Below are 15,789 nucleotides of genomic sequence, written 5' to 3'. Positions count from 1 at the left end.
AGAAACAAGAGAGCCTCTCGCTACCCTGCTCTGGGGCTTTCAGGTTCAGCTCTGGTACACACGAGACAGCCCCTTTCCTGCTTCCCTTTTGCAAGGTTAGGCAGGCCACGACTGGATGAAACCCAGAACCTCGCTCTGCCTTCGTGCAATTAAAGCCAGGCCAGATTGCTGGCACCAGCCTGCATTTGTACTCCGGAACACATTTCCCTGGGAGTGATAAATTTGCAGAACTGCGGTTAACTTCACGGGGAAGATGCACCGGGGCCCCTAAGGGGCTGAAAGATTCAGCCAAGGGGCAAAATGGGTTTCTGGAGTGTTGCAAAGAAACCAGGGCTGCTTTCTTTGCAGCCCATTTTTCTTTTTTCTTTTTTCAAAGCCTGGCTGTGAGAAGCAGGGGGCGCAACTCCAGCGCGTCAGGGAAGCACTGGAGGTGCCGGGGAGGTACTCACACTTTCAGCATCTCGATGGTGACCGGCAGGGACCTCGTCCTGCCCAGCGTGCCGCCGTCCTCCCCGAAGGCGTCGTTCTCAAAGAGCAGCGAGTGGGCTCGGTGCGAGCCGTCGGCAGGCGGCGTGACGGGCAGGGGGCTGGCCAGAGCCTGCTGGATCCGAATGTGCAGCGGGACCTGGGGCAGGCGCGGCAGCGCGTGGGGCTCGCCGAAGCCTTGCTCCGCCGTCCTCTTCGCCGCCTCGGGGGGCCTGAAGTCCTCGGGAGGAGCTGGGGGCTCTTTGGGCAGGTCCAGGGAGCGGGGAGGGTCCAGGACGGGGGTGGAGGTGGGCAAGGGCACGCGGGGAGGCTCCGGTGGCACGTGCGTGGGCAGCGGCGGCGATGGCGAGGGCGGTGGGTACGCGGGGGCCATGTGCATGGGGATCAGCATGGGGCGGCTTGCCGTCAGCGTCCTGTCGCTCGGGGGCTTGGAAGCCGGAGCTGCCTCTGTCGTGGTGCTAGGCAGGAGGCCTCTCTTCGGTGGGAGAGGAGGGGAAGGCTTGGACAAGGCCGTTCCGCTGTTCATCGCTTGGGAAAGTTCCGCTGGAAAGCAAAGGAGCACAAAAGTTAACGGGACGTCAGCCGGGCGCCCTTCGCCAGCGTGGAGTACGAGCAAAGGACTCAGAACCTCGGCCCAAACCGTCTCCTCTGCTCTTCTGCTACGAGGTGCCAGCAACCAGCAGCTTGCGAGCCTCCAGTGCGCCCTTCCCGCAGCCAAGGTGAGGGCTGGGAGAGCCGCCAGGCACACGCGGGCCGGGAGGGGGAACTCGGCCCCAGCCCTCGGATGGCAGCAGATGGAGCTCCCCCAGAGCCAGCACGCGGCCAAGAAGCGCAGGGATGGATGGAGGGCACCTCGTGGCTGTGCTTCCAGCATCCCCTTTGCAAAGGAATCTGAGACACGCAGGGCACCCCAGACTCCGGTTGTGTTGATGGTTCCCTTGCATGTTAAAGAAATAGAAATTCGGTGATTCTGTGATTCGTTTGGAGGCAAAAGGCAGCAGAGCTGCAGGCAGCAGCGTGCCTTCCCCTTCCCCATCCCCTTCCTCTGCCAGCCCAGCCCAAGGACACCTTGCTGCTGGCAGCTCCTGCCTGAGGACGAGCTTTTGCCCTGCTCCAAAAAAAAACACTAAAGCTTCCAAAACTACGTAAGAGCCTTGAATCGTCATCGGATTTGTCTGGGTGATGGAGGAGACGGGAAGAAACTGGAATCACATCATATCAAGGAAAACAGCTGCAGGAGGAAATCTCTTTAGGTTCCTAGAACGCCCTTGAGGTCCTAGGGAAGAAGTTGCACCCTTGAAGACCGCTCTGCTCTTGCCGTAGGAGCCTGCAGCCTTCAGCATCGATATTCCGATGACCCGTGGGGCTTGGGAAGGTTTCTCCCAGCTGCTGGAAGTGGAGCAGAGGAAGGTCACGCAGCCCGGCCCCACCAGGGAGCTGGAGGAGGCGCGCACCACAAGAGGGTGCTGCGGGCAGGGAGCGCCCCGCCGAGATAAGGCGGCATAACTGGAGAGAGGTGGGCACATTGCTGGGATGTTTAGCATTTTTAGACTTTCCCCTCGTAGATTAAGAGCCAGATTGTGGAAAACACCGAGTGCCCTCAGCTCCCATCAGCGCCAGCCCGGAGGGGTTGCAGTGTCCCCTCCGCAGTGCTCGGAGCCTGGCGGGACCAGGCTCGGGTCACAGACAGATTTTGAAAGGGACCGAGTAGTTGGCAGGAGAAAGAGGAGACAGAAGAGGGCCGGCCACCACTTAAAGCATCCTCCTGAGCCAGCAAGATAAGGAGGGAAGCCAGCGAGTGCCACCACGGCCAGATCCACTGCTCCAGCCCCAGGTCTCAGCTACTGCGCCTGAACCCCCCAGCACCACGCACCGGGGCTGTGCCGAGCTCCCAGCCGTCCGGAGGGCACCCCGTGCCCTGCTTTCTTTTTCAAGCTGATTAAAATCCCAGTCCCCAAGGGCCAGCGTTGCCTTAGCCTTGTTTGCAGCTGCTGCCTCAGAGCACAGAGCGGCTTCAGGAGGGACCAAACGGGCGGTCTGCACCCCGACAGCTCTCCCTGCCTGGGTTACAGCAGCACAACTGAAACACGGAGTCAGAGCGTGCACCAGAGACCTCCCAAAGCCAGTTCCACTGCTGCTGCTTATCCACAGCAGCAAAACAAAGCTCGTGCCTCGATGGCACCGACAGCTCCGTCGTGCCTCTGCTCTCTCCTCCAGGAGACGAGGGGCTGGCTGCTCTCCTCCCTTCCCCTCCGCACCCCTGCAGCTGCACCCAGCCCCGGATTTTGGGGAGGCTGGGTCCGAGCAGACGTTGGCCAGCCTGCTGTCTCCAGCCCCAGTTTTTGTTCCACAAGTACCTCCTGCAATTAGTGCTGGGGCGTTTCAAATACCCTCTGCGACGTGTGCAAGCAGCTTAAAGAAAACAAGAAAGCATTTCATCGGGTGCTCAGGCACGGTCGGACTAATCGAGCTGGTCTGGCATACGGGAGTGTTTAATACCAGATCGAGGTCACTTGCACAACCTGCTAGGGCAAGGAGAAGCCCCAAACCGAGCAGAGGGATGCAGTCTGCACGGAAAGCAGTGGCCCAGGCTGGTTCAGATGGTAACTTGCACACAACTTCCCCACACCTCTGCTAGCCCACTGCAGAGCTCAGCAGGTGACCTGAGAAACACGACCAGGCTGGTGACCGGAGATGGCTCTTTTTCCCCAGCAGCGCCTCGAAAAGTCCTGACCAGGGCAGGACCTCAGCTTTAAGGAACTCCTCCCAGCTCCTCTGCTTAGAAACAGAGCTAAGACGCTTCATTCTTTCCCTAAGTGTGAAGATTCAGCTCAAAGCACGTAGGAAACGTGCCCGTCCGACACCGCGGGTGACTTGGGGCAGAGCACTCCAGGAAATTGCTCTCAGCACACGGATGCCCTGGCTACACACTGGCACACCTTTTATGCTCCAACTGAGCTGTTTTCAGCAAAAACCACCAAACATTTGTGATACAATATCCTCTAAATCACACCAAAGCACAGTCTCTCCCCTCTGTGAGGGGATATCAGGCTGCGGAGCGCCCACCACGGCAGCTCGCGGAGGCACTCACCTAGCACCGAGTTGCTGTTCCTGTTGACGGGCTTGGGCGGCGGGACGGGAGGCTGCTTGGCAGGAGCTGTGCTGGTTGTGCTGACGGGAGCAGTAGTGTTGGCACCGGCAAGAGCAGGGGGCAGAGTCCTGGGGGCTGGGGAGGGGGCAGCAGTGGAACTGACTGTCTTTGCTGCCACGGGGGCCGTGGTGGTGGGCACGGTTTTGGCTGCGCTGCTGGCGGGTGCTGGATCCTTGGCTTGCACCTCGTTTGCCTCCTGGGACGTGGAGGGAGGTCTTTTCGGAGGAAGAAGAGGCTGCCTGGGAACGTGGGGCTCCTGCGCCGGCTCCGATTCGGGACCGGGTTGGCTGCTGGATGAGCCTGCAAGGTGACACAGCTCCGTTACAGAGGCTGCACGGCCCAGAGGAGGGAGGAAAAATCAGGTGAGAATTCAAAGCTAGCCCCATACGAACCTGAAGCAAACAACCCTGCACGCTCTGCTTTCTTACCTTGTCTTTTCTTTGGTTCCTCAGCTGGAACAGGCTTCCTAAGGCTGGATGACTTCGGGGGCTCCTCCTCCTGGCTGTCCGGGTTACCGGCCCCGGGACCACCGATGGGGACCGTGTGGCCATTCTTCAGGGCCGGCGGGTTCAGCTTCTCTGGATCCTCACCATCTACAAGGGGCCGGGAGGAGAGAAACAAGAGAAAACGCTCAGAAAGCACGTGAGAGAAGAGACGTGGCTGAGCTGCCACCGATCTGCACCGATTTCTCTCTGGCTTCCACAAGAGCCGATCTTCTGCCTCCCTCCTGCAGCGGAGAGCACAGCAAAGCCAACCCCAGCTCGGGCTGAGAGCTCTCGATTTCATTATCAACAAGCAAAATACTACAGCACGGGGTCCCATCGAGTGTTTGTCTTCTTCAGCAGCCTCTTCACCTGCCTCCTTATTTAGGAAGAATGCTGCCACGTTTACAAACACCGGACTGGTGTGCCCAGCAAGGCTGGGGTCACAGTGAGCCTCCAGCAGCTTCCACATCCCCTCACCCCAACACAGCAATCACATTTTCTGTTATCACACAAAATCCAACACTAACCAAGTCTTCTACTGCACACGAAATGGTAGATTTTGGTAATTCCTTAAAATGAGCTGGAGCATCCCTATCTCCTTACGTTTCTACTCTGAATTGGGCAGCAAGATGACTGCTGTGCCCGCAGTGCAGCTTTCCTCACTTTTCACCTTTGTTTTAATCAGATGTAACAATGCATCTTCATCAGCCTGACGCAGCTCAGCCTGACAGCCTCTGCTTTCGTAGATGCCAGCATGGAGTCTCCCAAATGTCAGAAGCAAGACCTCTTCTGGAGTAAATAAATAAATCAAATCTTTTCAGCCCTGCTTGATCCTGATGCTCCTGAGAGCGCTTAAAGCTCTACCAAAGGCTGAAATCCTCAACCATGCTCTGCCTCCTTAACTGCCTTGACAGGACAACCTCTTAATATTACTCCCAGGTTCAGGCTTGACGTCCCTTTTAGGGGGCAGTGCCTGTTCTCACCGCTTTCTGTTTCAAGAAAACTTGAGCACGGACAGCACCCGTTTGATTCACAATCCCTAGCTTTTTCAGCCTAGCATCTCTCAGGCAATTCGTGGACAGCATCAGGAGCCTGCCAGGTGTTGTAGCACGTTCTGCTGCTCCAATTTTTGCTGATTTATCCCCCTGCCCTCTTCTCCCCACCCCGAGATGCTCTCTCCCCTCCCCTAGGGGAGCACGGCGTTATGCAGAAGTGTCCCGGTGTTATGCAGAAGCTGAAAGCAAAGGTGCCAAGCTGAAAGCTCCCCAGGCTTTCTTTTTCTGCAAAGAAAAGAAGAAAAAAAAAAAAAGCCTCGGTTCCTGCAAGGAGATGGAAAACAGCTCTGCCCTTCCCTGAAATGCAGGAAGTGCAGACAGCAGCAAGAGGGAGTTTCCTCCCCAGCCAGGGCTGAAACTCAAGAGATGAGCTGGGAGCTTTTTATAGCAGCAATCGCCTCTGGCTAGCCGGAGTTTTCAGCCAGGGAGGCAGGAACAGTACGATCTTGCTTTTCCTTAGTCATTCACACCTAGCGTGCCCTTCTCTGGCAGGGAGCTGCAGCACAGCGCCGGCTCCTCGCTGCTCCCGAAGCCTCCCCCAAGGTCAGGGCCAGCAGCACGACCTCTGGGGTTCAAAAAGCCTCTGCTGTGCCTCTTCCCTACCTCCTTGCTCGCTCAGGGGTTTCCAGATTTATCTATTTTTTTTGCTATGGACTCGCCTAAGAGAATTAGCTGACCCTGTAAGAGCAGGTCATAAAACTGCAAGGAAATACAGAAACCTACCCCTCCATCTCATGACCCTTCCAGTGTCTTAAAAACCATAGAATAAAGGGATTTAGATATTGCTCCTTCTAATCTAACCCCCCTGACAACACCGATCTCTCCCTCATCCCTTGGGCTTGCACTTTGTCCCGGTTCCAACCATCTCCAGCTCCTGAGGCCAGATCAGATGACTTCAAGCAGAAAACAATTCCACCTCTCAGCCACGCTTCTGGTCCAGCCTTACCGTCTGGAAGACCTCTCCTCTGTCATCTCCAGCGGGAAGTTTGCTACACGAGGCCTTTGATCTCCTCCACAGTTTCATCCTGTGACCTCCTACACTCGTGTACCACGGGGAATTCTTCCTCCAGCCCAGCACTCACCCCCTCAGGTGGCTGTAAGTGGCTTTTATTACAGGGCAGCTGCAAACAACCCTGTTAGCTTTTACTTCGCAGTTTAGCTTTCAGTGGTTGGCTCTGAAAACCACCTTTTTTTTTTTAATTTTACCTCCACTTTTCCACTTGGTACCTTTCTTAGAAGAACTCTACGGAGAATCACTCACCCTTAGAAGAACCAGCGTGGGCTTAGCCAAAGCTCAGGTGGGCTGCTCTGCCACCGCTCCTGCCCTCTCCCTGTTACACCCGAGGGAGAACTGAGCTGGCAGAAGGGTAATTTTGGCAGGTTGACCCCAGTTCAGACAGCAGGGATGACAAAGTAGGAAAATCACGGAATATCCGAGTTGGAAGGGACCCACAAAGATCACCGAGCCCAACTCCTGGGTCCCCAAAGGGCCACCCCAATAAAAACCTTCAATAAGCCACAACAGGGCCAAATATAATGCCATAGCACGAGGCAACCCATCCGTAACTCCTCGAGGAAATCCCCCTACCCCAGGGCAGCTCCTGGCCCCTTTTTCCATGCCTAAAGCCTTCAAACCTGAACTCCGAGGTCAGCGCCTCTCCCACGATGGTCAGCGTGATGGGAACAAGCCAGAGGTGCTGAGCCCAAATGTGCCTTAATGGGACGGGACGGGACGGGGTGGCTGGACCAGGACACGCACACGAGGGACAGGGTGGGGAGGGACATGCAGGACACCCGCTGGCAGCAGGAAGATGCCCAAGCCAGGCACTGCTCTTTTTTTGGGACATCTTCCTAACCGGGCAGGCTGCCTTCCCTTTGCCAGGTGAACAGCGAGGAGGGCAAGACAGACAGACAAGAACCACGTCAGGAAGTAAGAGCCCTTAAATTTGCCTCCCCGAGAAGGAGAGCTGCAAGGAGGGGGTGCTGGCAGAGGAAGGTGAGCTACACAGAACACAGACAGGCGGAGGAGAAGCTCAGGTGCGGACTCACCCTGCTCAGGGTCTTCCAACAGAACCCCTCTTTTTACCAGCTCCTCTCTTGGCTTTCGCATAGAAATCTTTCGTTCTAAAACTGATAATTAAATCGGAAAAAAAAAAAAAAGAAAAGCACTCAGAAAACAGGGTAGGCTAGAAGTTCAAGACGATATTTTGTTTTTTTTTTTGTTTTAAAGGCCTCTGGAAGAAGTAAAAGGGCTTCGAATTTCACTGCACTGCCCGGATTAATAGGAGGGTGGGGGGACTGCACGCCCAGGCCTGCGCCTCGCGCTAGGTTGGTGATCATGGAGCAAACCCTCCCTCCCTCCCCGCGGCTGCCTCGGGAGCTTCCTTCCAGGGAGGAATTTGCTCATCTGTGAGCACTGCTCCACGGCAAGGTGTTTCTGGGGAGCTCGCAGGTGCCAGCCCATCGCCCAAGTCACGCTTTGGCTCTCATGTGTGCTGGCGCTCGTGGCCGTGAGCTGCCCTCAGCAGGCAGCGGGCTCAGCGCACCTTCCCCAGCTGGAGGAGGGATTCCCACCCTGCCGCCCCCCTTACCTTCCGAAGTCTCCTTAAATTTATCGCTGCTTTTCTTTTTCCTCCACTTCCAGGGCTTGAAGATCTTGCCGAAGCTCGAGAACTTGCTTTTTCTCTTGGTGGGAGGCGTGGTGTCGCCCGATTCCAGAACATCGACCCCCATGCCGGCATCGCTCGGGGGGTGATCCACCTCTTCAGCTGCACGGGGAAGAACACAGAGGGATTTTTTACCTTCGTGCCGCAGAGGACATTTGCCATCTCCCACCAGCCAGCCCCTCGCACCCTGCGGAACGGCGACGTGTGCTCATGCAAAGGAGGCAGCAAGACTCCACGCCTCCACGTCACCCACCGGCGTTTGGCTCGGGGAGACGAGGAGGGGGTGTCCAAAGTTAACAGTGCAAAGGGGAACGGCTGAGAGGCCTCCTGACGAACCGAGGGTTAGTTGAGGTTTGCAGTGCCACGGCTTCGCCCAAGGACCACGCATCACTGCTGCGGTTTCTCATCCACAGCTGGAAGTGACTGGTGCTAGACCCATGTCAGGACACGACCACACAGCCCCCAGCCTGCAAAGCCCCTTTTCGTGGCCGTCTACGCACAGCACAACTGCCAGCCCCGTGCTGGAGCTCCGTCTCGCTGATTTTTCCTCTCTAAATAAGGCCGGCATCGCCAGCCAAGAGCAACAACCACACAGGAAAGCAACACAATACGGGCCCGCGCTCCACCTACTGCACTCCGGGTCTCTGGGGAACAACGCAAGAAGGACACAGAGGTGGGAAGGGACGTGCAGAAAAACCCTGACTTAGTGCAGCAAATTTCATAAAGGAACGACTTGGGAAGCGCAACCAGAGCACAAAACCCTGCTGGTGACTTGCAGTCCTGGCCCGCCTGGCGTTGCCGGTTCCTGGGTATGGGGCGAAACACAAGGAACATAAGGGAACAGTTACAAGGGAACGCTTACAAGGGAACGCTTACAGTCAGCAGAATCCAGCAGAGCCTGCAGGAAAAAAAATCTGAGCATGCACAACCTAAGTGAAGGCAGCTGGCGGGCTGCTCGTGGTCTTCGCCTGCAGGCTGCGGATCCTTGGCTTTGGTACGGGGTAAGACGGGAGCACCCCAGCCCTGTGGGAGCATAAACCATGGGGAACGGCCTCGAGACTTCCTCCGGTCCTACAAAAGTCCTGCCCAACACTGCATGCCGGGCTGGGGTGCTGCCTTGCACATCGCCCTTGTGCAGCTCATGTTTGAGCCTTTGGGTCAAGTGTGGAGTCTGCAAACCTCCTGGGATCCCAAAAACCCTTCAGTCAGTCTCAGGCAAGCCCGTGTGATGTACCTGCAGAAAAGCCAACCCCCCCTGGGCCAGGCGGTGAGTTCAGCCAGAAATCCCAGCTCCTGGGGCGAAGAGATTGGGAAAGGAATTTTAGGGGAAAGCCTCTTCGCAGGGAGGGCAAGGAGCTGACACTGTACCTGTCACATCAAACACCCACCGAGGATAACAGACTCGGACGCATAAAAGCTGACTCCTGCCAACGTGGGCAAGAGCAGAGGATGGGAAATAAACCCAGAAAACCCCAGCTGCTGACTTTTGGTGGACCTGCAGCACTGCCCGGTGTGGGATTTCGGAGGCTTGGGGCAGCTGGGTGGGCGCCGGGGGTCACGGCACAGCAGGATCCCAGCTTCTTGCTCTGAGCACAAGTGAAACGAAGACCAGTGGACAGCAAGGAAGAGAAGAGCTCGCAGCACAAGGGAAAATGGAGAATATTTCAGAAAGAGGATCCAGATCCCATGTGAGAAGTGTGGTCTTTAAGCTGTGATGGAGGAAGAGGAAAACCAGCCCAGGACACAGGTTTATCGAGGGGCTGGAGTGGCAGGGAAGTGACCTGCTGCTGTGCTAGCCAGCAGGGAAAAAAACTATTTGCAGAGCTGATTGTGGCCATTTCAGACTTCCCCTAAAACTCACGATCCTTCCAGTGCTGCACAGGTTTCTCTCCTCCTGCTTACTGGACTCCAGATTTCATGCAGTGATGGTTGAGGGGATGGGAGTGGATTTATTTATTTATTTTTAACATAAAGTCATCCCCCTTACAGAAAGCTCACTCACAGCCAGTGAGAAACTGATGCCAGTCCACGTTTATTTGGAAAAAAAGGATGATAATTCAGTGTCTGAGCTGCTTCTTATAAAAGCTGGCTTGGTAACAGGAGAGCATCTGGGTGGAACGTAGCAGCCGAGATGTCAGCACCGAGCCGCGATTTTCTGCGGCTCTATTCTGTGATTTTCTGCTGGGAGGGAGGGAGGGAGGAAGCAGGGACACACAAAATGGCATTTCGGGCTCCCAGAAACCCAGAGCTGAATTGTCTGGATGCTCAGAGGCACGTTCTTCAGAGACCAGCACATTACCCCGAGTGGTACATGCGATATGAAGAAGCAGTGTTCACGGCACTGCTCACCAGGCACAAGCCGCGTGCTGAATTTGGGTCCCAAGAGCCACCCAAGGCACTTCCGAGCCCACGTTCGGTGCCCCACACCTCTCCCAGGGGCAGCATCAGAACCGAAGACGGCCGTGCCGAGCTCATTTCACGTGTGTGTGTGTGTGTGTCCCTTCTCTGAATCGCCCTCAGGAATGTAACCTATGTGCCCTGCCACCCGAGCCGTCGCAGTGCTGCGCTAAGCAGAACGAGTTATTAAAAGAAAACTCAACGGTCAGGTCCGTGGATTAATGAAGGGAGACCTCAGCGAGCTGCGGTGTCTCCGTTTCCAATTAGAGGGAGGACGAGGAGCAATCCCCCGCCGGTCACCTCCGAGCAGCTGGGGAACGGACACAAAAGGATGAGCGGGGACCGTCGGGGACACACCACGACCCCAAACCAGGCACAGCTGGAGGCAGCAGGGTGGGGAAAAGCCCACGTGCGAGCTTTATCCCATGGGGAAGGATCTGTTTCACCAGCTCCTTGCAGCCCAGGCCTGGCTGTCGGAGCCGAATACCATCTCGGGGTGGAGTTTTGCACCAGGTGCCTGGCTGCCACTAGCTGCGAGCAGGCAGGTTAATACAGCAGCTGGGTTTCGTCATGACATTCGCCATCGATATCTAATAACTGCGGGCTGGTTCCTCCGCCGTGCCGCGGCTTGTGCCGTGAATCAGGGCTTGACCAACATGAAAACACTGGGTTTTGGTGTTTTAAACACCCAGTTGTGGTGTTTTACCACCAGTTCTGCCCAGAAACAGCCATGGAAGATGAGGGAACGGGCACACCACGCGCCCTCCCCTAGCGCACAGACCCAACCCAAGTCGTTTTCACCACCCCGTGCTCCCAGCAGAGCAAAAGCCCCGTGTTGATGCCACGAGAGCAGCTCCCTCCCCGCACACCCGGGGGCTCCAGCTCCGCAGGGAGGCTGCTCAGGAGGGCCCGGGGTGCCCGATCCCTGCCGTGACACTTCCCCTTCCCACCCCATAATTACCGTGTGGACACCGACATTTAAAATAGCCTGCTCTGATGCAATTATGAATTGCCTTTGCTGCTAATTAGCAGGCGGCTCGGCAGCTGTAGGTGTGCTCTTGGAGCTGTACCTTCAACACCCTCCCTGTTGGTGACTGCTCATGTTGGATGGTGCTCACACGCCCCTGGAAAAGGAACTTTCCTCCAGCCACAGCCCGTTTCTACCTCGAATTTCCATGAGGCATGGCTCAGAGAGGGCACCTCGCAGAGAAAGGAGCCTTGGCAAGGTGGATTTCAAGGTGGATTTCTCCGTGCCTCTCCTCGCTGTGCTCCACGAGGGGCAGGAGGGTCCGAGGCTGCGGCTCGCACCCAGGGAGGCAGCAGGGGAAGCACCAGGGATGCTCGGGGAAGGCAGCGGGGCTGAGAGAGGAACCAGACCCGGAGAGAAAGGGGAGAAGCATCAGGAGCTGATGCCTTCACACCCAGGCTGCTGACCTCCGTGGCAAGTCTGCGCCCAGGGAGCCAGCCTCACCTGCGCTGCGGTCCCGGGCTGGAAAATGCATTTTAAATTTATGGGGAAAGGTTAAGCGAGGTTGTGCGGGCCCGGGTAAAGCCAGGGGAGTCATGAGAAGGTCAAGAGCTTTCCAGTAAGCAGGTCTCAGTGTGTCCCCGTGCCAGAGAACGAGCTGCTCAGCCCTTCCACCAAAGCCACGCGAAGCGCCCATCGCCGCCAAGTGGCCCTGGAGTGGCCAGGAGGTGTCAGAGCGCACCCCGACACCCGCAGCCCTCACCCAGCCCCGCTGCACAGCCCTGGTCGAGGAAAAGTCCGTGATAAAACACCTGCTGAGACTTCAGAGCATTGCTGCCATGCCTCGGACAGACCCCGTGGGTCTGGGGACGGAGCCGTGCCCCAGCTGCTGCCTCCCTTCCCTACCCGAAGCTGCTGCAGATCCCTCCGCAACGCTCAACGTGTGCCCTGATCCCGCTCCACCAAAACAAGCAGGTGAATTTGAGCTGTTTAAGCATCAGATCCGCCTTAACCCAAAACGTTTGGGCTGCAGCAGTCTCGGGAAGCGTCACACGATTGGCACGGGCTGGAGACACGAGGAGGCAGAAAGCTGCGGCGGTGCCAGGAGCGAGGGACGCAGTGAGTCCAAGAGCCGCCTGGCCAGCTGGTCTTCCAAACCCGCCTTCTGCAAACTGCGATGCATTTACGCTCCCATCTCACCCCCAAAATCTAGGCAGAAATAAAGCTCCTCACCCACTGCACCCTGTAAGCAAGGGCACGGGGGGTACGTGGTGGCTGCCGCGATGTTATCCCAGAGAAGCCACCTCGGTGGGAGAGGCACCGCAGAGGTTTCAGGCACCAACATGAACAAAAATCCTTTACTTCGTTAAGGATCTCTCCTAGGGAGGATACCTGCAACACTCCGAGACAGCTGGGCCTCTGGGGCAGAGAATTCAAGAATTAAAATCAGAGCCAAGCTGCATCGAGCGCAGGTCACTGCAGAACGGGTCCTGGTGAATTCTGAAACCGTTTCGACTCAGGCCACACACCATCAAAAGCCAGCAGGGCTATGGAGAAGTTTATTTTGTTTTGGGCTGCCACACCATTACATAAACTGAAAATCACTTCAAGGCCCAAGTTGGGGACCCTAACAAAGCAAGGAGGATGTGAAGAAATCAAAGCAGCGGCTCCCAGATGCTGACAATTCATATTCTGTTCCTAAATGCCTGGGAGGGAAACGGCTGAGTTCCAGTGCTCATGAACAAAGTGGCACAACCCTCCCCTAAGGAGGAAGGGTCAGCGAGCCCCAGGACAGGACAAAAGCTGTTAGGAAAAGATGAGAACTTGCTGCTTTTCTCCCCAAAATGTCTCTGCAGACACCCGAGGGCTGGCAGAGCCGCCCTGAGCCCCAGCAGACGCTTCTCACCCGCGGTACAGCAGGACCATGCCCCTGTCTGGGGATGGGAGAGCTCTTTAATTCCATCCTTCTGGACAGAGCCTCACGAAGAACACGCTGATGCTTTCTCATTTCCTTCTGGAGAGGACTCACAGTGTGTAAATCGTGAGCTCCGGAGCCAGATTGCTACCGTGGACAAACCACATTTCCCTCAGAGCCCATCCCTTAGAGCAGTGACTGGTGGCACTGGAGCGGTAACCGGTAATTAGCTCAAGTTCCAGGATTTCTGTTCACGAGGAGCTCACCGGGCACTTCTGCCCCAGCCGTGGCCTCGAGGCTCGCTGCTGTGGGTCTGTCAATTCACAAGGCCGTGCTACGCTGCGAGTGCTTCACCGAAAGCCAGACGTCACCGGGACAAATTAGGCACCCGACGCCGCGGCAGCAGCTCCCAGCACCTCAATCACCTCCGCTCCCCGAGCTGTTGTGCTGTCCCCAGGCCTGCAGGTGCATCGGGAGCTTTTTGCTGCTCATTACAACCCCGACGTCACTGCACCTCGGGAGCACGTTTTGCAGCAGAGCCTGGACCTCAGGCTACAGCCAGAGCGCCTTGCAAAGCCCAGCCCGCGCTGCAACAAACGCTCCCGGTGCCAAAACGGCGCTGGTGCACGGGGCGCAGGGTTACTCAGCCTCCTTGTGCCAGGCCGAGCAGCTCAGAATGCAAAAATGCTTTCAAGCAAAACAGCTCCGACCCAACAAGCAAACAAAGACTCCTTTGATGGAAGCGCTGTTAAGGTTAGGGCATCAGAAAAGCGCTTTGAGTAAATGTTTCTAGCTTCCGATAGCAGCTTCGGAAACTTCACGCGCGCTTCCTGAAGGGTCCAGGGAAGACACAAATCCTGACCTTAAAGCAAGAGAAGACTGCGATCACAAAGCAGCCTCAAATAGTCCCAGCCCTGGGGTTTTGTACCTTGCTGATCACCATCATCTTCCCCAGACCTTCCTTTTCACCAGCATCCTGCCAAAATTAACACCCCAGCCGTCTCTCCAAAGTCCCAATTTGTTCTGGAGGAGCTCCACAAGCAGCACCACGAGCAAAGACCCGAGACCAGCTGCAGGAACCCCCAGGCTCGAGCACGGCGCAGCATCATTGTGCCGGTGACCCCACTCCTCTCAAAGTCACCCACGTCTCTGGTGCCTGGTGAGAGATGAGGCCGAGACGGGGCGGATCCATCCTCTACCAGCCCCTAAACCCGAGGAGACGCTGCCCATCGCCACGGACAGCGCGGAGAAGGATGAAGTTTTCTTCTCTCAATACCACTTATTTTTAGCAGCTCTTGAACAAGACCAGCCAGAGCAAACCGGGGGTGGGGAGCAAAGTCACCGCTTTAATCTGAGCCCTAAAAACGCTCCGGAGGTTCAAAGTCATAAAAGTGAAAAAGAATTAGGGAAATCATCTGTCCCTCGGGGAGCTGGCTGTGCACGGTGTCAAGTGTTTCTGTAAAAATCAGCTAATTTGGTGCATGGAGCGGGCAGCTCGGGCCGGGCAGCTGCCAGCCCTGGGGATGTGACAGCAGAAACAGATTCCAGTGCATCCCAGTCCCAGGCACGGCACCGGGCGCTGTTTGGGAAGCAGCACCGCTCCCAAAGCCTCAGAGAAGGGAGGATCGGGTCTCCCCATCCACCAAACCCCATCAGCTAAAACTCAGCCTAGAGCTACCTGGCAGAGGAGAGAGAAAACAAGCAGAGAGGCGACTGCCAAGCCCCAAAAGCGGGGTGCTGCGCACGCAAGGAGGCAGTTTTATTCGCAAAGCTCGTGCCCCTGCAGCCACCCCTAAAAACCTGGGCTGGGAGCCTGCCCGCGGACCAGCAGAACGCAGCACCGCGCGGGACGGAGGAGAAAGGAAGGAAATGGAGTGATTCCTCCCGTTTCTCCTCCCGGCTCCCAGCCGGGCGCAGGTTACACAAGCCCCGCGTTGCATTCCTCCCCTCCCGACTCCTCCGTTTCACCTGCGGTCCTGCCCCGCCGTCCCTCTCTCTCCCTTGCCCTCCATTACTCACCGAAAGCAGCCGGACTGACCGGTCTGGAGAAGTGCGGCTGCCCCATCCGATCCCTTCCCCAGCGGCTCTCCGGGAGGCAGCGGGAAGGGAGAGAAAAAGCAGCCGGGACCCCGGGAGAGCTCCGGAGCCCTTGGAAATGGTAAATCCACGGCCACGAACGGGCAAGGGTCCAGCACCGGGTGAGCGCAGTGGCTGCAGGAGGCGAGGCGGTGGCAGGGTGTGCGGTGAGGGTCCCGTCCCCGTCCCCCGGAGCCCAGGCACTTGATTCTCATAAATAGGCGCCCATGCCAGCTCCCCTGGCGCAGGAATGCCTGTCATTCCAGAGCCTCGCTGGCTGGGGCTGAAGCTCAGGAAGGGGAGGAGACAGCCAAGGCTCCAGCCACTGAGCTGCACAACCCAAATCATCAACACCCCTTGGTCCTTCCCAGCACCCAGCCCTGAAAAAGCTGGGAGCCAGGAGGGAGAGCGGAGGGGTGCCGAGAGCCTACCTGAGCCATGACACCACCAGGGGGGAAAGCCCCGTGCTGTAACACAGCCCTGGGGTTAAAGGCAATCACAAAGTGCCCCAGCTGCTGCGCACCGAGCCAGGTGCACGATAAAAGTAGGATTTAACAACAATTCCCCTATCCACTAAAGTTACCGGGAAGG

General features: G+C 57.0%; 1 protein-coding gene across 9 annotated transcripts in view; it reads right to left on the bottom strand.

The window, feature by feature from the left end:
- Nucleotides 1-15,789, bottom strand: part of PHACTR4 (phosphatase and actin regulator 4) — a 60,414-nt gene that overhangs the window by 5,852 nt on the left and 38,773 nt on the right. For 7 of the 9 annotated variants that reach the window (XM_072027311.1, XM_072027317.1, XM_072027318.1 and 4 more), the window contains 5 exons: nucleotides 7,769-7,945; nucleotides 7,227-7,307; nucleotides 4,066-4,230; nucleotides 3,578-3,937; nucleotides 450-1,029 (listed from right to left, as the gene is read on the bottom strand). In XM_072027311.1, coding sequence (XP_071883412.1) covers nucleotides 450-1,029; nucleotides 3,578-3,937; nucleotides 4,066-4,230; nucleotides 7,227-7,307; nucleotides 7,769-7,945 — 1,363 coding nt within the window. Of the gene's footprint in view, nucleotides 1-449; nucleotides 1,030-3,577; nucleotides 3,938-4,065; nucleotides 4,231-7,226; nucleotides 7,308-7,768; nucleotides 7,946-15,141; nucleotides 15,488-15,789 lie in introns of those variants that run through there. The other 2 variants (XM_072027310.1, XM_072027316.1) reach the window with 2 other exon arrangements.

The sequence above is a fragment of the Anas platyrhynchos genome, chromosome 24 (assembly GCF_047663525.1).
Source record: "Anas platyrhynchos isolate ZD024472 breed Pekin duck chromosome 24, IASCAAS_PekinDuck_T2T, whole genome shotgun sequence".
In the NCBI taxonomy this organism is placed as follows: Eukaryota; Metazoa; Chordata; class Aves; order Anseriformes; family Anatidae; genus Anas; species Anas platyrhynchos.
This window is presented reverse-complemented; position numbering and strand designations above follow the sequence as displayed.